A 26,515-nucleotide genomic window follows, 5' to 3' on the forward strand; every position below is an offset into this window, starting at 1 on the left:
ACCTCCTTCGAAAGTTGGCGTCGGCATCACGGACAGGACAATACATTTTGCAGAGAACTTTTCTCTCGAACACTCCAAGGGTCATCTCTTTCTCTCTCCACATCGTCCAGGACTCCGAGCCATACATTAGAACTGGTATAATGAACGATTTGTAGAGCTTGATTTTCGTTCGTCGTGAGAGAACTTCACTTTTCAACTGCCTGCTCAGTCCTAAGTGGCACATCTTGGCAAGAGCTATTTTATGTTTGATTCCCAAGCTGATTTGGTTTTCGTTTTAATGATTGGCCCAGATAGACGAAATACTTTTCAGTCTCGAATTAACATGCGTCAACAGTGTCGTGGCTGCCAAGGCGCGCATGCCCCGTATCTTTCTTGGATGACAGCAAGTACTTCGTCATTTCTCCCATTTACCGGAAGATCCGCTTTGTTTTGTTAAGTCAGACAACAAAATACATCGAAAACTATAAGCAATCCGTGCAGTTAGAAAGCTCCAACCTATGTATCAGTGCGTACAAACCATTTTTTCTATGCCAATTTTGTTCCGCTTGCTACTGATGCCTGCTATACATTCGCAATGCGGTACACGAGACGCCGTGCTCCCGTTTTCGGATTCGAAAATAATTTAATAATTCGATTTAAAAAGCTGTGTTACGATACGTGATCGAAAGTAAGTTTTTAAATCATAGCAGCTTAGAACTGGATAATCGGGGTATTGACATAGGGGAGCTAGTGGCAACGCTTGAGTATTAGATCCAAATTGTTTGATTGTTATTTTCATAAAAAAGTTGGAAGTTGCATTTTTATCTTTTAAGTGAAAATAGTTATAGATCCGTGATCGTAAAACACGATTCGGGTCGGGATTTTCCCAAATTTAAATTCGAGCAAAACTTAGCAGAAGTCAGTTAAAATTTTCAAGAAAATCATACGGTGCGGATTTAAAATCTGTTTGAATATATCTGTGAAAACAGGCATGGGACCCTTAAAAAATATCGAATTTTGAGGTGCCTGACAGGAAAATTAGTTATATTTAAATTAGCATCTGCACTCATCCTGAATAACTTAAATAAGTACACGCAGTATGGTTTATTCTTTATTTACACCCTATAACGGTGAATTTCTTACATTTATATAAAAAAAAAAAATGGAATTCATAAAGTACCGAGTAAATCATATTAGGTAATTATTCACTATTTTAGCAAAATTATTTTACGATAATTCTGTTGTGCTATCTCGACTAGGGTTGCTAAGAATAAAAAAAATACTTACATAAAATTAAACTTAACAATTGTTCATACAAATACGAGTATATTATTTTAACCTTTTAAAATATCCTAACGGATTAGTTACCTTCTCGATACAAAAGTATTATCTTCCTCGACACTTTTCGTCATATCGCTTTAATAACTTCCGGTCCTATCGAAATACTTCCTAAATACTGTTCTTCCAGAAAGCTGATATGAATTAGGAATACCGGCGGTATCCTCGCCGATTATTTCCTCAGAAATATCGTATCGAATTAGTGACTTGCAAGATAGAAATTGCTGGCAGGGAATGATCTGCTAGTGACAAACACTCGTCGTCGTCATCAAAAATCCATTTCACTTAATCGTGCATATACTAAAAATAAATTATATATGTACCTAGAATACAAATGGAAGCTACCATATCTCTTATTTTTGGATTTCTATTTACTTATTGTTTATTACACTTAAAAAACTTCACACTTACACAAATACCTATGTAGAGATAAAGCTGTTCGAGGCTAGTTTGAAACTCTATTTCTTCGCCGATGTTAAGGTAGTTTCTCTTACAGGCAATGCTTTTGTGTATTGATTTGCACTAAATCAAAATTTAAATAACTACTAGGCTAATTTATTTAGTGGTATCTCTTCAGTAGAATGAACTTGATCCTTTGGTTCTGGTTTCTTTGTACGACAACATTTCGTTTTAATGCCTCCCACATCCTTACGACAAATTATACCAATTATAATACCAACAATCGCTACAATAATAATACCTGAAAGTCAACAAAGATCTATTTAGTATATAAAAATTTGCTGTTGTTATTGTGCATAGTTACATATAAGTAGAAGATTAACCGTCTCCTGCGAAATATTCACTTGGTGACTGTTCTCAGTCTCAACCGCTGTCTTTACAGTTGTAGTCTCAGTGCTATTTACTATTGCATTACCCGCACCGCTTAAGACTCCAGCGGTTAATATCGTTGACATCGGGCTAGAGCTAATCACTCTTGTGGTAGTGGTGGGCAAAGTCAAATTTGAGAAATCAGAGCTTTCGGACATCTTAGCTTTTGAAGTTTAAGAATTAAATATTATTAATTTCATGAATTTAAAACAAATATAAATAATTTGTAATGTTAATTTTTTATTTACCTCCTTTTTTAACCTCCTTTTGTTTGTCTACAACTGCTCGCTCTGTCGTTGTTGTTGTTGTAACTTTGGTTGGTTTGGTGGTTGCAGGTTTTGTCGATTGATTCTGTATCTCAATTTCCTTGTTTACTTTTGGGGGTGCAGCTTCTGGCTGTTTAGTTGGCACAATCGCTATCTCTGGAGTTATGTACGGTGGTTCTGTGACCAGTGTTACACTCTCATTAAATGGAGTGCCCAATACTAATTCGAAACAGCTAACATCGAACTGCTTAAAACTTATGTTGTCTATGGTTTTTAATATGTTGCACAGTTCGGTCACACCCTCTTCTTCTAGCTGTGGCAATCTCAATTTAATGAGGTTCTGGAGTGGCGTAAAAGCTATCGTATTGATTTTCTGTCAGAATGACAATGGAATGAAAAACGTCAGTTAATGCTGCGCCAAACTTTTGCTTAGATATATAAAAGCTTTTATTGAAAGTTGTGCTGTTATTTGTTTATATTTTGCTTGTTTGCACCTGTGTGTATTAGCTTAGGTAGGGTGACCCTCAAGTAATAAGTATAATTGATACCAATACTACTCTTAATTCCAAAATGGTTGTAATTATAAGTAAATTTATAATTAATTATCACATATAATTAAATACATGAATAAATAATTTAAAGAAAAACTACGTACACACCCTTTCTCAGCAAGCTAAGAAAACAAAAAAAAACTCCCTATCTCGGAATTTGTTTAAAAACGCCCCATATAAAAATATGTTCAATTGATATTTAGCTAAGGTAGGGAATTACTTCAGTTTTATGATAAAAGTCGATATTTAATCATTACTTTAAAATTATTTTTAAACGATGTGATTAATAATACAGCTTAATCGCCTGATCAGTGCAAAATTGCACTTCTTGGCAAAAGTTCCTCCGTAATTTTGCGCTGTTAACGCTGGTTTCCGAAGAACGAAGGCCTTCACATATTCAAAGTTATATCTGCCATCAGAGCCATGGCTGTAATTCCGACGATTCATTCTTTGATGACGGCGAGTAAATCATCTAAAGGCGCTTTTGAAGGCACGAAGTTCCACGATCTTGTAATATATTTCATCTGTATAGATTATCTCAGATAAAAAACAAATAAAGGTGTCTTAGTTCGGGTGTTACCGAGCGTGAGCTTCAATTGCACATTTCATTTCAGATAAATTACACATAACACGTGGCACCGTCCGTTTAAAAGAAAAATATCCCCATTTCTTTTTACAGCAAAACTTGATAAGTGAAATATCATTGATTCAAAACTATTTTTTGCTAAGTTATAGCTTATTAATCTAGTGTACGACCCTTTTAAACTTGTTTTATATCTAAGTTGCCATGGTCTTTAACCGATTCCGTCCATTTTTACTAGAAATATTTTCTACTATAGGGAAAATTTGTGTACACAATTTCATTACGGTCCGTTAATTTTTCTTCGAGTTATGGCTCCCGAAACATAGAAAATTGCTTAATCATAAAAGGGGCGGTACCACGCCCATTTTTAAAAATTTGAAGTTTTTCCTATTTGCTGTTATAAATCCACTTGGGAAATGAAATACCATTGATATAAAGTTCTTTTTGCAAAGATATAGCTTATTTTATTCGTCCACGACCCTTTTAAAAATCTTTTATATAAAACTGGGCGTGGTCTCTAACAGATTTCGTTAATTTTTCTTCAAAACATTCCTTATAGTGAAGGCAACCTCTCTGCCGAATTTTGTTACGATAGGTTTACGATTTTTGATTTATGATTAATAATATTTGTAAAATTGAATTTATCACAAGTGGGCGGTGCCACGACCACTTTAAACATTTTTTTTTTTCCAAATTTTTATCAAGAGTCTCAATATCAGTGCACATGACATATTTCAGCATTCTAGGTGTATTATTTACTAAATAATCAGATTTTTGTGTTTTCCAAAATGTTATATATATAAAAAGTGGGCGTGGTTATCATCTGATTTCGTTCATTTTCAATACCAATGTATTCTGGGTTCAGATAAGCTCGTGTACCAAATTTGGTGAAGATATCTCAATCTTTACTCCAGTTATCGTGTTAACGGACAGACGGACGGACGGACATGGCTCAATCAAATTTTTTTTCGACATTGATGATTTTGATATATGGAAGTCTATATATGTCTCGATTCCTTTATACCTGTACAGCCAACCGTTATCCAATCAAAGTTAATATACCCTGTGTGCAAAGCACGCTGAGTATAAACCAGTACGATAAGGGGTCGTTTTGTCTAACGATTAATACCTACTGGGCATTTTCTTTGACAAAAATAGTTTGGTGATCTGTCAAAAATGTTTAACCGGACCTTGAAAGACCACTGAAAATTAATTATCTAATATTCGATATAATCTCCCAAGGTATCCTGTCCACAATAATCTAAATATTTCTAATTAAACAAAATAACTAACAACCAAAATTTGTTCAGGAATTTCCAATGATGCATTTCTTATATTTAATTATGTTCAACTATGTTTACATACATACAAACCTTGTCCAAATCGTTAAAGTCCAAATTCAAAGTATTTAAACCAGCCAATCCCGTAAATGTGTCATCATAAAGTTGAGTCCAACTACAATTGCGACATGAAAATTTCAGCAAAGATGGCTGTACAAGAAACGGACCGTCACTTCTTAACAATATTGAATTGTTGCTTAGATCCAATTCGCTTAGATCCACAGCGTCCGAAAAAGTGTCTGGTTCAAGTTGTGTCAATTGATTGTCTATTAAGCGTATTCGTTGTAAATGTTTTAAGCCGCTAAAGATCTGAAACAATTTTGTTGTTGTTGTTGTTGTAGCAATGCTCGCCCCACCTAATAGCCGCGACCGATCACAAATTGTCATCAATATCCTCTAACGGGAGTCCAAGGAAACTTGCCGTTTCAACAGGGGTGGACCATAAGGAAAGGGGTGTTAGAGGCGTTGGTTCCACATTACAATTGAAGAGATGGTTGGTGTCATGTGGGGACACATTGCAAGCGGGGCATACATTTTGTATGTCGGGGTTGATTCTGGATAGGTAAGAGTTTAACCTGTTACAGTATCCAGAACGAAGTTAAGCAAGAGTGACACGCGTTTCCCTGGGGAGTATGCGTTCCTCTTCCGCAAGTTATGGATAATTTTCGTTAAGTACTGGATTCACCGGGCAATTTCCGGCATAAAGGTCCGACGCCTGTTTATGGAGTTCACCAAGGACCTGCTTGTGTTTTTTCACTTCATACGGCTGGGTTCTCAGGTGCCGTATTTCCTCAAAATGCTTACGGAGATGACTCCTTAAGCCCATAGGCGGTGCTGGTTCATCAATCAGATGTCTGTTGGGATGCCCAGGTTTCTGGGTATTCAACAGGAACTGTTTGGTCAGCATCTCATTTCTCTCCCTGATGGGGAGTATTCTCGCCTCATTATGCAGATAGTGTTCTGGGGACATAAGAAGACAGCCCGTGGCGATTCTGAGAGCAGTATTTTGGCAGGCCTGTAGTTTCTTCCAGTGGGTGATTTTTAGGCTTGACGACCATATGGGTGACGCGTAGCACGTAATCGGCTGGCTAATTGCTTTGTATGTAGTCATGAGCGTTTCTTTATCTTTTCCCCAAGTACTGCCAGCGAGGGATTTGAGGATTTTGTTACGGTTCTGAATTCTCGGAACAATTGCGACTGCGTGCTCACCAAAATGTAGATCCTGATCAAACGTCACACCCAAGATTTTGGGGTGTAGGACAGTCGGTAGCGTAGTGCCATCGACGTGGATGTTCAAAATGGTCGACATTTGGGGCGTCCATGTTGTAAATAAGGTCGCGGAAGATTTAGTCGGTGATAATGCCAGGTTTCGCGAGGCGAAAAAAATGGAGAGATCAGGGAGGTAGCCGTTTATTTTATTGCATAGCGCATCGATCTTTGGGCCTGGGCCTGTGGCCATTATTGTGCAGTCATCGGCGTAGGAAACGATTGTGACTCCTTCCGGTGGTGAAGGTAGCTTAGATATGTAGAAATTAAACAAAAGTGAGGATAGGACACCACCCTGTGGCACCCCCTGTTTAATTCTCCTTGGTTTTGATGTTTCGTTTCTAAATTGCACCGATGCCTGCCGACCACCCAGATAATTTGCGGTCCACCTTTTAAGACATGGGGGAAGGGTAGACCCTTCCAGGTCCTGCAGTAACGAGCCATGGTTGACCGTATCAAAAGCTTTTGATAGGTCTAGCGCTACGAGTACTGTTCTATGGTGGGGGTATTGATTTAAACCGCAATTTATCTGGGTGCTAATGGCATTTAGCGCGGTGGTAGTGCTATGGAGTTTTCTGAAGCCATGCTGATGAGGGGCTAGCTGCAAATTTGCTTGGAAATAAGGGAGCAAAATGGCTTCAAGCGTCTTTGCCACTGGCGATAGGAGAGATATCGGACGATACGACTCACCTATGTTAGCTGGTTTCCCAGGCTTTAGTAGCGGGACCACCTTGGCCATTTTCCATTTCTCAGGTATGACAAAGGTGGAAAGAGACAGATTGAAGACATGCGCTAAATATTTGAACCCCTCTTTCCCTAGGTTTTTAAGCATCGGCATGGCTATGCCGTCTGGGCCCACTGCTTTGGATGGTTTAGCACGACCAATGGCGTCCTCAACCTCTTTAGCGGTGATGGTGATTGGTGACGCGCTGAATTTGTGTTTATGTGCGCGTCTATTGGCTCTCCGTCTATCTTTGTCGACCGTAGGATGCATTATATATTGTCGGCAGAAAGCGCTCGCGCATTTTTTCGCGTCCGACACCACTTTGTCGCCAAAGGCGATGGAAACTTTGTCTTTGTGCTTAGTCGGATTCGATAGGGACTTTACGGTGGACCAAAGTTTACCCACACCGGTAGAGAGGTTACAACCTCTTAGGTGCTCCTCCCATTTCGCCCGCTTGTGTTCATCTACAAGCAATCTGATGCGTTGGTTTATATCCCTTATTTGGGGGTCGCCTGGATCAAGCTGTCTTATAAGATCACGTTCTCTCGCTAAGTTTGCGGCCTCCGCCGGGAAGTGGGGCCGGATTTCGGGAATTCTCCCGGCGGGAATGAAATGTGCCGAGGCGGATTTAATGACCTTACGGAAGGCACGCTCGCCTTGGCGGGCATCAGTCGGGATAGGGAGGGCAGCTAGGCGGCTGTCTGTAAAGGATTTATATTCTTCCCACTTTCCTTTTTTGAAGTTTATGAAAGTGCGTTTTTCAGTGACGATGAAGTCGGCGTTACGCTCAAGCGAAATAAGTATGGGCAGGTGGTCGGATGCCAATGTTACCATCGGCTGCCAGTTGACGCAGTTTACGAGTTCTGCGCTCACGATTGAGATATCTGGCGAGCTGTGACAGGTTCCTACCATACGTGTGGGGGCGTCTCCGTTTATTGTGCAGAGCGTCGTTTCTTCTATTTGATCCGCCAACATCTCACCCCTACTGTCCGCCCGCAAGTTTGAATGCCATAGATCATGATGGGCATTGAAATCGCCTAAGATAATGCGACTGTTGCCAGTGAATAAGGCCCTGATATTAGGGCGGTATCCACTGGGGCAACAGGTGGCAGGAGGGATGTAGGTGTTGATGATTTCTAGGTTTGCATCGCCTGACCGGACAGATAGGCCTTGACGTTCTAAGACATTGTCCCTGCGGTCGATGCCAGGATCAAATATATAATATTGCACAGAGTGGTGTATGATAAACGCGAGACCACCTCCATTTCCGCTCTCGCCGTCTTTCCTGTGGACGTTATACCCAGAGCAGGTCTGCAATGCAGATCTTGCTGTGAGTTTAGTCTCTTGAATCGCAGCAATGCGGATGTTGTGCCGCTTCATGAAATCGACTATCTCCGTAATCTTCCCAGTTAGTCCATTACAGTTTAACTGCAGAATTCTGAAGTGCATAAGGGGAGACGTCGCCACTCTGGGGGTAAGTGACGGGTGACTACGCCTGGCTTGGGGAAGGCCAGGACGCAATTGCTGTTGTGGCCCTAGGACTGGGCGTCCTTGGGCAAGCATTGGGGTACCCGGATGATTTGGGTTTGCGACCTGGCAACATGGCGCGATGAAACCCGTCGGGGGGTTGCCGTCGCGGAGACCAGAACATCTAGGGAAGTGGCACCACCCAAGACAGGAGCTGCAGTGGGCGGATGTCGCAAACATATATATTCTGTGCTGGCAAACGGTGCAAACGGAGGTAGGGACCAAGAGTCTGTTTCCCTGACCTACACGATTGCTGCCGGAAAAGAGGGGGGAGAAGACGGGGGCAGGGGCTGTTGCTCAGCATTGCTTCCGACTCTACTACGAAGATTGTAGTTATGAGTGGTAGCAGCTGTTTGAGTTGTTGGCGCCGTGGGGCGCGAGCAGCAGCGGGTACTTGTTGTGGCTTGCTGAGCAGCGGGGCTGCTGGCAGGTAGTGGGGGGCGCTTAGACGTAGACTACGGGACGCCCTTGGGCGTGAACAGCAAGAAGCCACAAAAGATTTATAAAAGTTACGTGGACGTCGGGTTTTGGGATCAAGCCCAGAACAACCTGTCCGATGCAACCATCCGTTGCACGAGACACACTGAACAGAGTATGACCGTCCTAAAAAGATTCTTTTCCGGCAGATGCAGCAATTTCTCAGGACCGGGGTTAGGAGACGGACCCGGATTGGATTCGATGCCTTCCCGGAGTAAGAGAATATGGAGCAGTCCTGCTGCAAGGAGCTGCTGGGAGGATGACAATTTGTGGGAGGGACGAAACAAATTAGATGGGGTCACACTGAAATGACAGTCCTTGGTCGGGAAAAATCCCGAGTCGCTCCGGTACATAGAACCGACTGCCTTGGGAAGCGAAAACAATTTTGTCTTATTATTTTATTCAAAGGTGCTCTAAAATTGAATGACTTTCACCTCTTTTTTGATTGTGCTTAAACGATTTCCACTTAGATTAATTTCTCGAACTTTTGTAATATTTGCAAAATCTTCGGTATTCAATTGTGTTATATTGTTTTCACTCAAATCGATGATTAAGGTTGTAGTTGGTAGATCCTTCGGGATTTGTGTAAGACCAGCACCATTGCACAATAAATGCTTATAGTCCTCTAGACAAAGGCAGGATTTAGGACAAATTAGTTCTACCACATGATTGCTGCGTGGGTAAAAGTATGACGATAATGAGGAAAAATCAAATAAAGATTTTGACATTTTTGTTGTCCGAATTTTGCTAGTAACAGTGGTTGATGGGATAGGTCTCGTATCAGTGCTTTTAATGTGCACTGTAATATTGAAGTTTCTATCTGTTTCACTTTCATCATAATAATCATCATACTCCTCGGAATCGTCCTTGGCTAATGATGCATTTGATGCAGATGCGGCTCGCGTAAATTGTGTGCTTGTAATTCGAAACAAAAACCAAATTAATAAAAAAATATTGGTATTTGAAAAGCTTAATTATAATCTATATTTATTTACTTAATGACTTTGAATACTTCTTAGATTATTTAATTTAAAATTTTGAATTTTTATTTCTCTGAAATTGAAAGCTTTAGTATGTATATATGCAGCAGTAGAGTTGTAGATAGTAGGAATAAAAATCTATTGATATTAATATTAGATACGAAACACGGTAACTAATATGTTTCATTAATTAGATACATTATTTATACATACATATGTACATATATAAGCATTATGTTCAAAGTCATAACTAGGACATAAAAAAAGTAATAAACTGTTTTCATAGATTCATGTTTCGTGTCAAAACTCATAAAGCTTCGTTACACATATCCATACATTCATCTATTTCTTAACTGCCTTTTGGCATGTGGCTTTGGTTAAGGTGATTTCAAATTAGCGACACTATCCTTTGAAGATCTTTAGTCTTTCATTCGCTTTAAATATTATTAAAAAGATGTGCCCTTCCTAAAAAATCCACATTATAAATGTATTGTTATCGAACTAGGGTATGTTTCTATATAAGAAGGGTTTCGCAAGGCATTTGCATACATACATACATATACATATACATACGGGTGTATGCACATTTGTAAGCCCATGCCTATTTCCTTACATTCGTCACAGTTCACACCTTTCTTGTTGTCCTGTACTTCATGTGCTTCTTTGGCTCTTTAGTGAAATATGCACTGACGTCACCAAATTAGGATACTGCTTTTTGTTGTGTGAAAGGAAACAATTGTAAAACGCTCATCCCGGACTTTGCGTATTATCATTATGCCGTTATTGTTTGTTCATACCACAGTTTCTATATGATTTTTACAGAGTACATATGAGGAGCTCCATACTAAAACGCAGTCCATAATTACAATCGAACAGTTTCAGGAAAATGTAATTGACACCAAGGGAAGTCAAGTCTTCCTGCACCTACTTCTCAACTCAGTAGTGGTCTCCCCCTTCCTCTGCTGTTGTTGTTCTTGCTGTTGTAGCAATAAAGACATTCTCGGAAGGCTTTGAGAATTGTTATCTTGTTATTGATGGTTCTTTGCCGTATATAACTCTGGTACGTTCCGGTAACAAGCATCATTAAGGTACAAGCCCGACCATGTTGGTAACGATTTAATATGGCCACATTGAACCTTCCTATACCATCCCGCCCTCTACTCCCTAGTTTCACAAAGCTTGGGGTCGCCAGAGCCTCGGTTTCTAAAGAAAAAAGATTTTTCACGGCACCTACCCTACCCTAGGTTTACAATTGGGTTGGAGAAGCTATAAATTGCGTTGGCAACCCCTTGAATCATTTGTATATTTTAGTCGCCTCTTACGACAGACATACCTGCCGCGGATATATTCCAAGCTTCCTAACCCACTAGGGTCCCCTTCTTCTTTTTTCTAAAATGTGGTGTCGATTTAATATACTTTCTTGGCTGGGGCTTTTCCCTCGAACATTCCTAGAGCCTGCTCATTTGTTCTCGACATCATCATATGACGAGCCAGTTGTAGATCACCGATCAATTACTCGGAGAAATCCTTCCCAATCCTTACGGAGTTAGTTTCTCTAGTTGGGGTTGCTCTAGGTCAGTTGACAAAGCCTTATTAGCTTTGCAAGGAACTTCAAACATAACAGCAGCCAACTCCTTTTCGCGCTGTCACAAGCTGATTTGAAGTCGACAAAGGGATGGTGGTGTTAATTCGCTCACCTAGAGTCTTCTTCAGGGTTTGGCGTATCGTGTAGATGTGGTCGACATTAATTAGATTTACCAGGTCTGAAGCCGCACTAAAAAGTTCCATCAACTTGTTGACTTCGGACTTTTGCACAGCATGATGGAATACTAGACGCGATATTAGGTAGGCTGATATTTGGCGGCGTTTCAACCAAAATTTTCAGTGGAATATAATCCACAAAAAAAAAAAAAAAATATAAAAATGCACTGCAATAATCCCCTAAGTATTTGTTATATTTACATAATCTATAGTGATTATAGTTACATAAAAAATATTCTTTTATTGGTTTGGCTATTAGTGACTAAAAAATTAAAGCACTTGATATAAGAGCAATTTTTACTTCCAGTATCATTAAGTAGTTTATTTCACCTTTCCTCACATTTAAAATCGGTAGCAGTTGAAAATATTCCCTCTGATTCAGTTTTCGAATGCGGCAACGTGAGACAATCTGAACCAGTTGCTTAAGATTAAAAAGCAATAAATTGTCATTATAGCTTTTTAACTTTAGCCTCTCCACATTACATTTAAAGGCAATTTTTTCAAATCCTTTTTTGTTTGAATCGTAAGTTGCCGTTTACATACAATAAGTTATGTTGCTGATTATCGTATTCCTTATGAAATATTAAAAGAAAAAACGAATTAAAATTGTAAAAAAAAATTGTGTTGAATATCAACAAAAAGCCTTCAATGATAAAAAAGTTTACAAAACCCAGAATTTGACAACAGAAGAGAGACAGCACCAAGCAATTCCCCGAGCACAAGAAACTCGGTGCTCGTCCGATTTCTTCGCCACCCCCTCTTCTTCAAACAAAAATATTTGTGTGTAAACAGCGACCAACAGCGCGAATTATTTTTAGTTTTATTCTGATTTTTACACAGGAAACCCCCGTTTTTATATGAATGAGTTAAAAAAGTTTCCCTTTTTGTCTCTGTAACTAAATTTTGTATGGTAAATTCCGCCAAAAAAGTGCAACTTCCCACGATCTGCCAACCTTGATCGCTTTTAGGTTATAATCCGTTCAACAAAAAGCCATAAATAATTTTTTTTATAGAGAATTATGCCGAACATTTTATCAAATAATTGCCTAACTACTTACTCATGTATAGAAGCTTTTACATATGAAGCTAAGATATAATTAAGTAATGACTAAGTAGTAAAGCAAAAAAAGTAGCAAAGTCCATTTCGTTTCATTCGTTTTCTACTTCTAGAATTAAATACAATGCATTGGATAAAGCGATTACATTTTGTTTCAAAACTAAAATACCGCGATACATGTGCACATAGTATTTACATAGGGGTGTTTCCCTAAAAGTGTCAACCAAGAGCAAAAAAGTAAACTTTTGCCTAGGATAATTTCAATAATGTCAATCGAAAGCCGATATAATGGTTCTCCAAAACACAAAATATTCGTCTTAAAATTTTGTTATGGGCTAACCGTTAACAAATCACCCCTAATTTTGCAAATAGCCAATGCATAAATAAAATGATCAGTGTGTACATATGTATGTTTAGCGCACATTATGTTCCGTCAAACTAATAGTTAAAAAAAATCATTTTAAAATTTACGGATTGAATATTGAGATGTTTTTTTTTGTTTAACTTTAAAAAATAGGCATTACAATAGGTATACATTAGAGCGGGTCAAATTTATTGTTGAAAACACACATCCAGTTTCTGAATCTATGGGTCATACTGAGTAATATTGTCCATGGGACCATAGGTCTGAAATGAATTTCGAGCCTCCCTTATTTTGTTAGAAAATTGTATATCCCAATCCGAATCCGAATTTGACATTTATTTTCATGTATTTTATTTGTGAGAGCCGCTATTAGGATTTGGATATAACATTTTCGAACAAAATTAGGGAGGTTCAAAATTCATTTCAGACCTATTGTCCCATGGACAATATTACTCAGCATGACCCATAGATTCAGAAACTGGATGTGCCCTGAAGATTTTTTTCCCCATTTTTCCCATACAATTTGACCCGCCCTAGTATACATTCTTAAAATGATTTTTTGAAACATATTTTCTCAAAATTGAGCAGTGAATTTATAAAATTAAATTCGCTAAAAATAAATGCAATTTTAGAAATAATATTGAATATTTGGAATATAATTTAAAAATTCATGGTTTAGTTAGAAAAAAGATCTAAATGTCCGCACAGGTTCAATACGACTTTTGACTAACAAAGAATAGCACTGCAGACCATGTGCATTCCTTTATTTACCATTCCTACAATTCTTCCATGCAGCATAAACGAATTCGCTAAATTAAAATCAAATATTATGTGAAATATTTGTTATTGCGTTGGATAAAATGGCAAAAGAAAACATCTGTTCCAACGCCTGCTATGGTTTTTATACCCAAAAGAGCGTGTCAGGATGAAAAGTCCGGAACGTTGGAAACACCCATACATACATACATATGTGCGTATGTATTTAGTACATACGATTGTATTAGGTCAAACATGTACTTTGCACCTAGGAACCTTTTAGCATGAAAGGGTTTCGCTTCATCATAGAGTTTGAGTAATTTAAAAAGTTAAAGCCAATCGCAGGCCATGTATGTATGTGTTTTAAATTTTCCTTTTTTTATTTGAATGCTTTTTATTTACCGACATGTAAACTAACTTATAAGTCGAATGTTTTTTTTTTTTTAAATATACTACTCATTGCTTAAATGAGAGAACAATTATATAGCTTTTTGCTAATTGAAGTTTTCTATAATCCATATAAAGAGTTTCAAAGTCATTTCATAGTAGAATATGTAATAAATTTTACCTTATGCTGAGTATGATTAACAGGAATAGTCCAGGCTTGAAATAAAAGCGCATTTTGCTTCGAAATAGTAAAGTTCTTATGGAAAGTACTTACGAAATTTGGTTCCAGGCCCTAAAAACTTTGTAGTTACATTTATGTAAATCAAATTTGTTTAAGCTAAAGATTTATCAATTAAATATGTCAATTATTCGTGTTACATATTTTATTTTATCGTATTTAGGTTTTTTAATTATGTGTATGAATGAAAATCACTACACGTTAAATCTTTAAGTTTTTTTCTTAATATTAACAACCATTAATTTGTTTATATCTGTTTTGTTTTATTTTCTTTTATTTGCCCGCACTTTTCCATATTGAAATCGAATAAATTAGTCGGCATGTCGAGTTAATGAACGACAGTTTTGCTTTAGCTCGCACTTGTAAATGTTTCGTTATTTAGTTTAGTTTAGCATCGGAGTCCTCTCTCTATGTCAGAAAAGCTCACAGTGTTGCCAAGACATCTTAAAATATAAATAAAAAATGGTAGAAAAGCAAAAAAACATAGAAAGTGCATTGTTGCTTGTATAGCAAACATTTAATGTATTCAAACACTTTGAGAATTTATGATATGTCTGGGTACATGAATACTCAAATCGGCGACCTGAATCATTGTGAATTCATACAAGTGGCGAATGTTCGAAAAAAACGTTCGCAATAGTAAACAGCCTCGATCACCTGTTCAATCGCTGTTCGATTGCTTAAATCATTTGCCAAAAGTGTTTTTCAGACATTTTTGTAAACGACTGGTATATTGAATTATTTACATATTTTAAGGTGCTTGCTTAATTGACTACTCATATTTTATCTAATAACTATGAGTTAGAAATTAAAGGCAATATGTAGTCGGATTTTCTGTTAATTAATTAAAAGAAAATCTGATTTGAAACACAAATGGGCGATTCATGGCACTTTAATTTAATAGCGGCAAGCAAAAAACAAACCTTTCTTCCATTCTCTGGCCATTCGCTACATCCATACTCCCTGTCAGCTATTATTTGACAAGTAGGTATGGCAATGGAGATATAGAAAGATTTTTCACTTTTATGAATTTACAATGACCGGAGTAATCGCATAATTTCATGGCATAAGAAAAACAAAGCGTTCAGGGAATCTGGCTTGAACCAAAGACAAATCTAAAATATTTTTGTAGTTGCTTACACTTTATAACGAAAAAAATCACCAGATATTGCACCAATTTTTAGGTATACATAGAGATAGTTTCAGCTCCAATTATAATTCCGTGCAATTAAAAGAAATTATTCTAACGGATGTGAGATAGAATACTCCCTGCGGAATAACTTAGGGGTTTTTCTTTACTATTGTAGATAATTGATTTGACCTAAAAAATTTTACCGTTTTTTCACCCTTCAACCAAACGTTTTATTTTCTTCAATATATTTTTTTTAAATAAACCCTTATTTAAAAAAAATCATTAATCTCAAAAGTTTACATTGTGCTATTTTATCCAATTTTATTTTTGCAGAGTTATTACCGAACTTTTTGAACCAATCATGGCCAGCCACTGTGTATACTCTGACTCTTGTCAATCATAAGACAATCGAGTTTCATAAAACTATTTTGTTGATTTTCCTTTAACATTTTTATAAATTTTTTTTTAGCCTTTGGCAACACTGATATCCCCCTTGTTCTCACCACAATTAATCTTTTAACTTTTGTGTCAATGAAAAATAGTTTTCTTTCTCACATTTGGCCACTGATAACGTACCCTGGATCTCCTACTACGAGTTGCATTATGAACTAATTAGATTTTTGATTAACATTCGTTCTAAATTTATATTTATAGCACGCTTGTTTCCATCGATATAATAAATTTAAAAAATAAAACAAAATAAGTACTTAAATATTGTTTCATATGTTTATTTTTTAGTCTTCTAAATGTTAATAAACACAATTTGGTTGCATAGGTATGTATGTATGTATGTATATCAACACTACTTGTTATTGTGCCAAAAACCGGCAAATGAAATTTGTACAGAAGCAACGCTTGGGACGGGTCTTTTTGTTTATTTTATTTTTATTTTTTTTTTCAAGAAAAGTAATGTAATCAGGGATTAAAAAAACAAATTTCCCTTCGTTTTATTCACGCACAATTACGAAACAATGTATGTATGTATGTGTATATGTTTGTATGTATGTACGTGTATAAAAATATACATGAATGATTGAATCATGCACTCTTTGTATTCGGTTCCTTGTATTATCGTTATTATGTTGTCGATCACAAAATGTTAACCTTTGAACGATTCAAATGATTCGATTAAGTTTCTTGATTTTGTTGCCTTTGTAGTATATTCTCGGAATGTGTTTACGTATGTATGTATATATAATTGTTTGGCACTGTGATTTATATATATTTTTTTCGTTCTTTTAACGGCTACACTTTTGCACATCGCATCAATATTATTGCTTATTTCGCTTTTATTTCAATTTTCAACCGACTTATTTACACAAATGCGACTATAAATGCCTAGCAAATGATGATTTGGTGGGAACTGGGGGTTAAAAACTATTTTTTTTTTTGTTACAACGTTGGACTCATGAGTTGAGCGATTGCTTCGACAATTGTTGAGTGGTTAAATGACATTTCAACGCAGATATGTTTATATTTCGAATAAGAATTTTGAACATTTCGCTTGAACCCTAAAACACATTAAACTGTTCAAGTTGAGCGCAGAAATATCACTGATTTTGTGTTTCAAGTTTTTGGAGGTGAGCAGCTGAGGGCTTAAGAGGTTTTGATGAGAAAATGCAAAGAGCGGTAGAGAAAGATATTTGCGGTAAATACAGTGTTTCGATAATGCTGTGGAACATACATAAACAACGATAAAATTTAAATATTTTTATTCGGTTTAATAGATGTATGTACATATGTATGTACACAAGTGAGTATATGATATTTTTATTATTATTAAATTTATTTTATTCACTTTAATGACCCAAATACAGTGAATCCATTACATATAACGGGGGTCCTCGACCAACTTTAACCCTTTAAACTTAATGCAAATAAAGCGAAGCCAAATGTTTTTTAGGGATGTTTTACGCTTAGCACGAATCAAAAATTTTCCATGACACAACCCTCCCTCCCCCGTTTTTGATAGAGTTGGGCCAAATCCCCAAAATTGGTATAATTAAAACATACCCCCTGAATTTAGGGTGCATCTTTGTAACAGGGCTGCCAGCTCTCTTTAAGAACGAGGTTCAGACAATATTTTCCGATATAAAAATTTATTGTAAGATGTCTATATTAATTCATATAATATTGTTACGAATATTAGCAACACTAAGGGGTGTTGCCATCTCTAAGCCGATGCTAAGCAGTGACTTGATGCACATCAATAATTCAATCATTATGTCTACACATAGGTACGTACACACAGCGGAGAAGCAACGCACAAACACATGCAGATATCTTATCTGAGATATGCAATATAATTGTGGAAGTGTCGCTCACAAACACACGCGCATGAGCTGTGAGAGAAGCTATAAAAATTGTGCATATGTAGTTATAGCTGAGAAACTTATAGCAGATAACCAATTAGTAGATTCTAGAACAGAACCGCCTAGAAATGTCAACGAGTAAACCAAACAGTATAAAAGGCGACACCAGTAGAGGCGCGGGAATCAGTTTTGATTAAGCACGCTATCTGTCGAGCAATAGTAGAGTTATTTATTGTGAAGTACTTTAATAAAGACCATTTTGCATTACTGAATAGTGGTGTTATTTATTCAACAGTTTAGTGATTCGAACCTTAGTAGAAGATTTGAAATAAGCGGATTTGCAGTAAATTCGTTACAATATTTAAAAAATGGCCGAAACCCAAAAAGTTGGGAAATATTTTATAGGGCAAAACAAGCCATGTAGGGAGAAATAAGTGCAATTGATAGAATGGAACATAGTAGCTGAGTTACAATGAAGCTTGATCCGGATCCCAATACAAATTTAACATGCAAATGCAAAAACAACGTCGTGATCCTGATTTATCTCCATCAATTTCGGAACCGTGCGGCGGTTATGTTCGTTTTGTGTTTTGCGGTATCAAGCCGTAGATAAAATTAAAAATTTTGTTTCGTCAAAAAATTCAGAAGACAAAAAAGGGCTCCGAGTCGATCCAAAATTGGCGGCAGATCCATAGCTTTACTGCACAAAATATGAAAAATACAAAAACCCCAAGAAAATATGCAATTGTTTTTTGCAAATAGCTCCTGAGAGAAGTTAAGTTGTTAACACAAGCCTTCGGACGATTGTTATTAGGTTCAAAACACGCCTTTTGATACTCTCCCGACATTTTTGGACGTGTTTTAACTGCCGACACCGTTTTTCTAGTAATAGCATTCTAGTTTTTTCTTAAGTGCGAAATCTTATACGGTTTTATATGGAAAAAGTCGCCTTTGTGGAAACTTTGAAGAACTAAAAATACTAGTTACATACTAGTTTGATAATTTGTTTTGAATGTTAAACTAAAATGTTAGGGGCGACTAGGGGAAAAAAGTAGGTAAATAATACGCCATATTATGTGTAACATTACTTGAGTGCTGCCAACTCTCACAGAACTGATCCAGATCGTTTCAATGAGATTTGATTGTGATCCAGAGCTGGATAACTCAATGCAACGCTACTAATATCTACATCGGGTACATTTTTTGCATTCTTATTAAAAACATCATGTGAATTGTTTTCCTTACCATAAGCTATTGCTTAGCAAATCAACCCTTAGCAAGTATACATCATGGTTGATACCCGCCACCAGGTCTTAAAAATTCGTTGAATCGTATGTAATCACGAGAACATCCGCAAAAGCATTAACTTTTCCGAATAATGGAAAAATTGAGATTAAGTAAACTAAAAGCAATATTGAACCTAAAACAGCCCCTTGATTGAGCCGAGAACGGCCATAATGCAATTTATTTAACGAAATTTGATGAGCCGCCATATCAAAAGCTTACAAACAGGCCAGCACAGTTCTTTTTGTTATCTCAATTGCTATAAATAACTGACCGCCCTGTTCTAAAGCCCAACTACGTCGAGCTAAAAAAGGATTTTTTTTTTTTCAAGATAAATTCTAGTTGTGTTGTCAAGTGCTTTCCGAATAAAGATCGCTATTGGTTTGTTGACATGATTTTGGGATACAAAATGTATTTCATGGTTGGTGTCTTGAGTATATGTATGTATATAAAATAATTTTAGCTGTCCGAACTATCGACTCCAAACTGTATAAATATGTAGTATGTCTACCTTTGTGTGAGCATATGCCCAATTTTTGGAGGGTTGTAACTCGCTTAATCACATACTCGTTTTTACCTATAGCCTATAAAGTTATGCCGTCTTGTTGTTATTTAGCTTTTAACGCTGACAATACGGTTTTAGAAACTTGGAATATTTTTATAATAAAATTTATTTATTTTATCTTTGTTAACAGCATTACAACTGAAGAAAAATACAATATTAAGTATACAGAGTTTGCGTTGCTCAAGCAAAATCTGTACAAACGATTAGGCGAATGAGCGACGGCATAACGTTGCTGCTCATAATGGCCACTTGCACTAGTTACTGAATTGCCCAATTGTCAAAATGACGTTTTTTAGAGAAATCACGGCAATAAATTGCTTTTGACTGATTTGAGACGAGAAGGCGACTAGGCAAGACTAACGTTACTATAGTGTTAAACTATATTTTTATTAAAAATTTATTTCACAGTCAAATTAACTATTTTCACATTTTAAAAATTCTAAAATATCTGATTTGAAAATTTTCATTTTGAAATAACATTAAAAGTAAAATAACATAAAAATAATTTACAAAATTAAAGTATATTTTACAAAGTAGATAACCCTACATATACTCCCCCTCCAGTGAAACGAAAAATTAATTTTTTAAATGTTAATTTACAGTGTATATTGATTACTGTAAGAATTTTGTGTTGTAGTTTGAAAAATGTTTGAATTTTGTGTTGTAGATATATTGTATTTTTATTTTTAATTGTCAGAATTTTGAGAAATGTATTTTTCTGTTAATTGCGTTAAAAGTTTATGTTGGTATTGATATAAGTACTCAATATTTTGATGATTCGGTGTACTTGATAGTTTATTTTATTTTTTAATTTTCGGTAGGTGTTGTTATTGTTTACTAATTGTAATAACATTTTATGCATATTAATATTAGGTTGTGTTATTGCTATGTTGTTGAGACTAAAAATAACTTAATAGCTGTTTGTAAACTATTGTCAATTATAATTATGTTTTTGAAGAAATTAAAATGAGGTTGAATGATAGTAGATGGCAAGTTTGTGTGCACAATCATTCAAAAATTAAAATCTTGTATTATGCAGAATATATGTTCAATATATAATTGTACTCTGCATAATGTATGTCCAAGTTGTAGATAAGGAATTAAATGTTGATTCCTTTATTTGTTTCAGGTAGATATGAAATTGTCATGATTTTAATTTCAATATGAATAAATTGATATATGTCAATAAAAATTATTTTAAGAAATCTTTTGAGATTTTTTAAAAATGATTATAGTAATTAGTTTTATTTTAAAAATTTAAAGTTATTTCTTTGCTCTTTGGTTTGTTAAATATAAATTTACTTGTATTGTGAAGTTTGTATGTCTGTTGTAAAATTTCTTAAATGTGTTAATGATATATATTTTTGATTATAAACTGGACAAAGAGTATACATAATTAATATAAGTAATGAATTGACTATTGTTTTAAACCAATTAATATAAATTTTTAAATAATGTAACATTATTATTCTAAATCAACTAATTTTGTTTAGATTAATATTTCATTTCATTATGTAACAAAAGATTGAAGAAACAAACTTCTTTTTATGAATATAAATATTTTGTTGGGTACACCTTCCTTTAGTTAATTATACATGAATTTTCTTTTGTATATGATATATATATATTTTTAATTAGTTATTGTAAAAACTAATATTTTTAGTCATATGTTTTTTGCATTTATAGTAATATATCCTCGCTAACAAACATGTGCAGTAGAGCATGAGGGATGTGATTGTAATCTTGATTTGTTTATTGGTTGACCCGACTGGATTAATGGTTGGTTAAGTGTCCAAAAATATATTTGTTATTTCTTTTGTTTGTATAATTAATTGGAAATGCATTTCAATCTCGATTTGTTGCATTGTTAAATGTGGCTTGCATAGCGTGTCGTTTATCATTTATAATTACATATATATTGCAGTTAGGAAAAAAGAAGATAGCACCCAAAACTTCAATAAAACTTGTCGAAAATAATGAATATTGTAACGCTTTAAATTTAGTTATATCGGTATCTTAGAAATTCGCAGTCCTCAAGTCAATATCTTCATTATTATATGATAAGACACTTGAATCCGTAATAACATCTATGATATTTTGATGTATAAAATTGGTAGTAACTATTTGCAAATAAATCACTAAAATAAATTTAGGTCCGTTGGTAGAATCGCCAAATTATATAGTGTTAAACTATATTTTTATTAAAAATTTATTTCACAGTCAAATTAAATATTTTCACATTTTAAAAATTCTAAAATATCTGATTTGAAAATTTTCATTTTGAAATAACATTAAAAGTAAAATAACATAAAAATAATTTACAAAATTAAAGTAGAATATTTTACAAAGTAGATAACCCTACAGTTACCCAACTATCCCTACTCATCTACTTTTATTCCCCCCAGCGGGTTAGGGGATCAGAATATACCCGCGGTAGGTATGCCTGTCGTAAGAGGCGACTAAAATACCAGATTGAAGGGGGGGCTGTGTAGCGCAACCCTTCAGGTTGCCAGCGCAATATATAGCTTCTCCAAACCCAATTGTCAACCTCACCTATCCACGGCGAATCCTGTTTCACTAACAGACGAGGCTCTGGCGACCCCAAGCTCCTCATGGAACTTGGGGGTGGGGAGGGAGGGAATGGCATGAAGGTTTAATGTGGCCACATAAATCGTTCCCGAGATGGTCGGGCTAGCACCTTAATGGTGCTATGGTACCGGAGCGTACCGGATCTGTATCCGGAAAAGGACCATCACATCGATAACACTCCCCAAAGCCTTCGGAGAGCAACCTTATCGCTGCAACAACAACAACAACATCTACTTTTATTGTCATTCGCTCGCTTACTAATCGGTTCTAAATTGGTTTGCTTGCCGGAAATTTGTAACCGTGTATGACCAGTGACATTACACTTTGGAATTGAGCTGAGTTCCTTACAGGCATGCTTAACCAACGAACCGATATCATTTCGTTACGATAATTAACGTTAATAAACGAAACAAAGCCATTTCGTTTCGTTTATTAACGTCAAGAACGTCAAATTAACGAAATGATTTTGTTTCGCCTTCTGCCATATCAAAACGAAATCAAATCGTTTATGTTGATTATTAATTTCAAACTATGCTGGCAAAGCGGATTGAAGGCGGAGTCATTAAGATGAAAGAATTAGACAAGCTGATTGCAACTTTTCTCATGAATTTTGACAGTACGAACATTTGTCAGAGTATTTTTGACATTACCACCAACGAATTACACAAACGAATTACATGGAGTTTGTGTGTATGTCCGCTCGCTGTTACCACCTTACGGCTTCACCATGGCTATAGTATTGCCTGCACAATTCAAACATAAAGTATCACGTTTTTGTTTACGTTTTTAACGTTAACGAAAGCTTTTCGTTTCGGTTAAAAACGAGATACGATTTATCTTGATAATTTCTTTATCGATAATACTAGCCTTTACCCGCGGCCCCGTCCGCAAGGAGAAAATAAAATATATGTGCTATTCACGTTTGCCTGCTTATCAAGTTATCTGTTCAAAAATTATTTTTGTCTAATGTATTTTATTTTTGTAATTTAGTAAAAAGGGAAATAAATGAGAAGATAAGCTGAAAAACACGCTTTCATGAATAGTACAAAACAGTTTTTTCGAATAAAACAAAAAATACATTATGTTAAATTAAATTAACTGATATAAGAGGGGTGAAAGAATTACTACTCATAGAACAAAGGAGTGAAACTACAATTAGTTAAAACCAAAGAGAATTTTTTAGATGAAAATAGTGTTGCTTTTTTGGTTATTTAGTTGGTTAAAATATTACAAAAAGTGCAATTATAGTTATAACAGTTCGTCACGCGATTCATTTAAAAAACTCAAAAATAGACCGAAAAATCTCTGTTAATAATAAATGTAAGGCGCGATAACCTCCGAAGAGATCTAAGGCCGAGCTTCTCTTCCAATTTGCGTCGTTCTCCTCTTGATTTTCCCTACAAATTGGCCGGACGGGACCTACATGTTTTTATGCCGACTCCGAACGGGATGAGGCAGATGAGTTTTCACTGAGAGCTTTTCATGGCAGAAATACACCCGGAGCGCTTGCCAAACACTGCCGAGGGGCGACCCCGCTTAGAAAAATTTTCTTATAATTGAAAAACCTTATTTCAAAAATTTTGATGTTGCTTTGCCCGGGGGTTGAACCCAGGGCATACGGTGTGATAGGCGGAGCACGCTACCATCACATCACGGTGGCCGCCATCTCCTGCCATCTCCGCCAAAATCTCTGTTAGATTGAAGATAAAACATACCGAATTTTAATTACGAATAATTAGCAGCAAATCCACGGCCATAAAAGCTCATAATTTAAAAAGGCATGTGTGCTGAACTACCGGTTGCGAAGAGACCTAAAATGATCCCGGAAGGGTCCCAAGATGATACTAAAATTTCCGGACAGATCCCGAAAATCATCCAGAAATTAACCAGGAGGGGTCCCAAAACCATCCAGAATTGATCTCTGAAGGGTCCGCAAATGATTCCGAAATAGTCCGGAAAAAGTTCCGAAAAAACTCTGACGGAATCCCGGACAGATCCCGAAAATCATACAGAAATTATCCCGCAAGGGTCCCAAAATGATCCCGAAATAATCCAGAAAAAAGTCCCGAAATAACTCCGACGGGATCCCGGACAGATCCCGAAAATAACTCATAAATTATCCCGGAGGGGTCCAAAAATGATCCTGGCGGGATCCTGCAGGGATTCCGAAAATCATCCAGAAATTATCCCGAAATACTCCCAAAAAAGTACCGAAATGTTTTTGACGGAACCCGATATAGCCCTGAAAAAGTTCTGAAAGTGCGCTGACGGGATTCCGTAGGGATCCCGAAAAAACATACCGCGAACATCGCGAAGAGTCTCCAAATGATCTCGAAATAGTCCCGAAAAGTCCCCATTTGACCCTGATGGGATCACGAAAACCATCCATGAATCTGGAGGGATCCCCAAATGATCCCGGAAAAGTCCAGAAATAACTCCGACGGGATCCCGGACGAATCCCGAAAATCATGCAGAAATTATCAAGGAGGGGTCCCAAAATGATTCCGAAATAGTCCCGAAAAAGTCCCGAAATTACACTGACTGGATCCCGGACGGATCCCGAAAACCATCCAGAATTGATCTGTGAAGAGTCGGAAAATGATTCCGAAATAGTCCCGAAAAGTCCCGAAATTACCCTGACGGGATCCCGGACGGATCCCGAAACTCATCCAGAAACGATGCCGAGAGGGTCCCCAAATGATCCCGAAATAATACAGAAAAAGTCACGAAATGACCCCTAAAGGGTCCCGAAATTCATGCAGAAATTATCAAGGAGGGGTCCCAAAATGATTCCGAAATAGTCCCGAAATGACGCTGACGGGATCCCGGACGGATCCCGAAAACCATCCATCATTGATCTCTAAATGGCCGCAAATTATCCCAAAATAACCTAGAAAAAGTCCTAAAAAACTCCGACGGAATTCCGAACGAATCCCGAAAATCATTCAGAAATTATGCCGAAATGGTCCCAAAATGATCCCAAAATAGTCCCGAAAAAACTCCGACGGTATCCGGGACGGATCCCGAAACCCATCCACAAATTATCCCGAAATGATCCCGAAATATTCCCGAAAAGTCACGAAATAACCCTGATGGGATCCCGAACGGATTCCGAAACCCATCCAGAAATGATGTCGAAAGGGCCCCATATGATCCCGTAATAATACAAAAAAGTCACGAAATGACCCCTAAAAGGACCCCAAATGATCCCGAAATAGTCCCGAAAAAGTCCCGAAATTACCCTTATGGGCTCCCGACGGTATTCCTGACGGATCCCGAAAACCATCCAGAAATTATGCCGGAAGGGACATCAAATGATCCCGAAAAAGTCACGAAATGACCTCGACGGGATCCCGGATGGATCCCGAAAACCATACAGAAATGATGTCGGAAAATACCCCAAATGATCCCAAAAAAGTCCGAAATGATCCCGAAAAATATCCAGAAATGATGCCGGAAAGGTCCTCAAATGATCCCCTAATAGTCCCGAAATTACCCTGACGGGATCCTAGACGGATCCCGAAAACTATCCAGAAATGATGCCGAAAGGGTCCCCAAATGACCCCGTATTAGTCGAGAAAAAGTACCGAAATGACGGGATCCCGAACGGATTGCGAAAACTATCCAGAAATGATGCCGGAAAGCTCCCCAAATGATCCCCTAATAGTCCCTAAATTACCCTGCTGGGATCCCTAAGCGATCCCGAAAACCATCCAGAAATAATGCCGGAAGGGTCTCCAAATGATCCCGAAAAAGTCCTAAAATGACCCCGACGTATCCCGGACGAATCCCGAAAACCATCCAGAAATGATCCGGAAGGGACCCCAAGTTAACCCGAAAAAGTCCCGAAAGGACCCCGACGGGATCCCGGACGGATACCGAAAACCATCCAGATAGGATGCCGGAAAGGTCCTCAATTGATCCCATAGTCCCGAAATGACCCTTACGGGATCCCGGACGGATCCCGAAAACCATCCAGAAATGATGCCGAAAGGGTCCCCAAATGACCCCGTATTAGTCGAGAAAAAGTACCGAAATGACCCCGACGGGATCCCGGACGAATCCCGAAAACCATCCAGAAATGATGCCGGAAGGGACCCCAAACGATCCTGAAAAATTCCCAAAATTACCCCGACGGGATCCCGGACGGATCCCGAAAACCATCCAGAAATGATGCCGAAAGGGTCCCCAAATGACCCCGTATTAGTCGA

The 26,515-nt window shown here is 37.0% G+C and overlaps 2 protein-coding genes across 14 annotated transcripts in view; one reads left to right on the forward strand and one right to left on the reverse strand.

Moving 5' to 3' along the window:
- Atg1 (serine/threonine-protein kinase unc-51-like protein Atg1) overlaps positions 1 to 26,515 on the forward strand; it is a 63,756-nt gene that overhangs the window by 4,062 nt on the left and 33,179 nt on the right. The window lies entirely within an intron of this gene.
- Positions 1,078 to 17,093, reverse strand: LOC137251868 (uncharacterized). Of its 8 annotated transcripts, XR_010953379.1 has the most exons (8): positions 16,951 to 17,089; positions 14,459 to 14,521; positions 9,314 to 9,794; positions 4,919 to 5,194; positions 2,394 to 2,784; positions 2,081 to 2,308; positions 1,729 to 2,017; positions 1,078 to 1,617 (listed from the first exon to the last, which is right to left on the reverse strand). XR_010953379.1 is itself a non-coding variant. In XM_067786773.1 (7 exons), the coding sequence occupies exons 1-7, from the start codon at positions 17,007 to 17,009 to the stop codon at positions 1,863 to 1,865; spliced, it is 1,650 nt and encodes a 549-aa protein (XP_067642874.1). In that variant the 5' UTR covers positions 17,010 to 17,093; the 3' UTR covers positions 1,078 to 1,862. The 8 variants fall into 8 exon arrangements, 7 of the variants coding, with proteins under 7 accessions (XP_067642874.1, XP_067642873.1, XP_067642878.1 ...); XM_067786773.1 differs by having other exon boundaries at positions 1,078 to 2,017; positions 16,954 to 17,093; XM_067786772.1 differs by having other exon boundaries at positions 1,078 to 2,017.

This window comes from Eurosta solidaginis, chromosome 5 (assembly GCF_040869045.1).
Source record: "Eurosta solidaginis isolate ZX-2024a chromosome 5, ASM4086904v1, whole genome shotgun sequence".
Classification (NCBI taxonomy): domain Eukaryota; kingdom Metazoa; phylum Arthropoda; class Insecta; order Diptera; family Tephritidae; genus Eurosta; species Eurosta solidaginis.

Excerpts from the sequence above, each read along its gene's own strand:
- LOC137251868 (XM_067786772.1), bottom strand. The coding sequence starts at position 17,009 with ATGTCATTTAACCACTCAACAATTGTCGAAGCAATCGCTCAACTCATG. Across the intron at positions 14,522-16,950 it reads CAACTCATGAGTCCAACGTT|CTTAAACAAATTTGATTTAC; the intron begins GTAACAAAAAAA and ends ATAAATCTTTAG. Across the intron at positions 9,795-14,458 it reads AGGGCCTGGAACCAAATTTC|CACACAATTTACGCGAGCCG; the intron begins GTAAGTACTTTC and ends TCGAATTACAAG.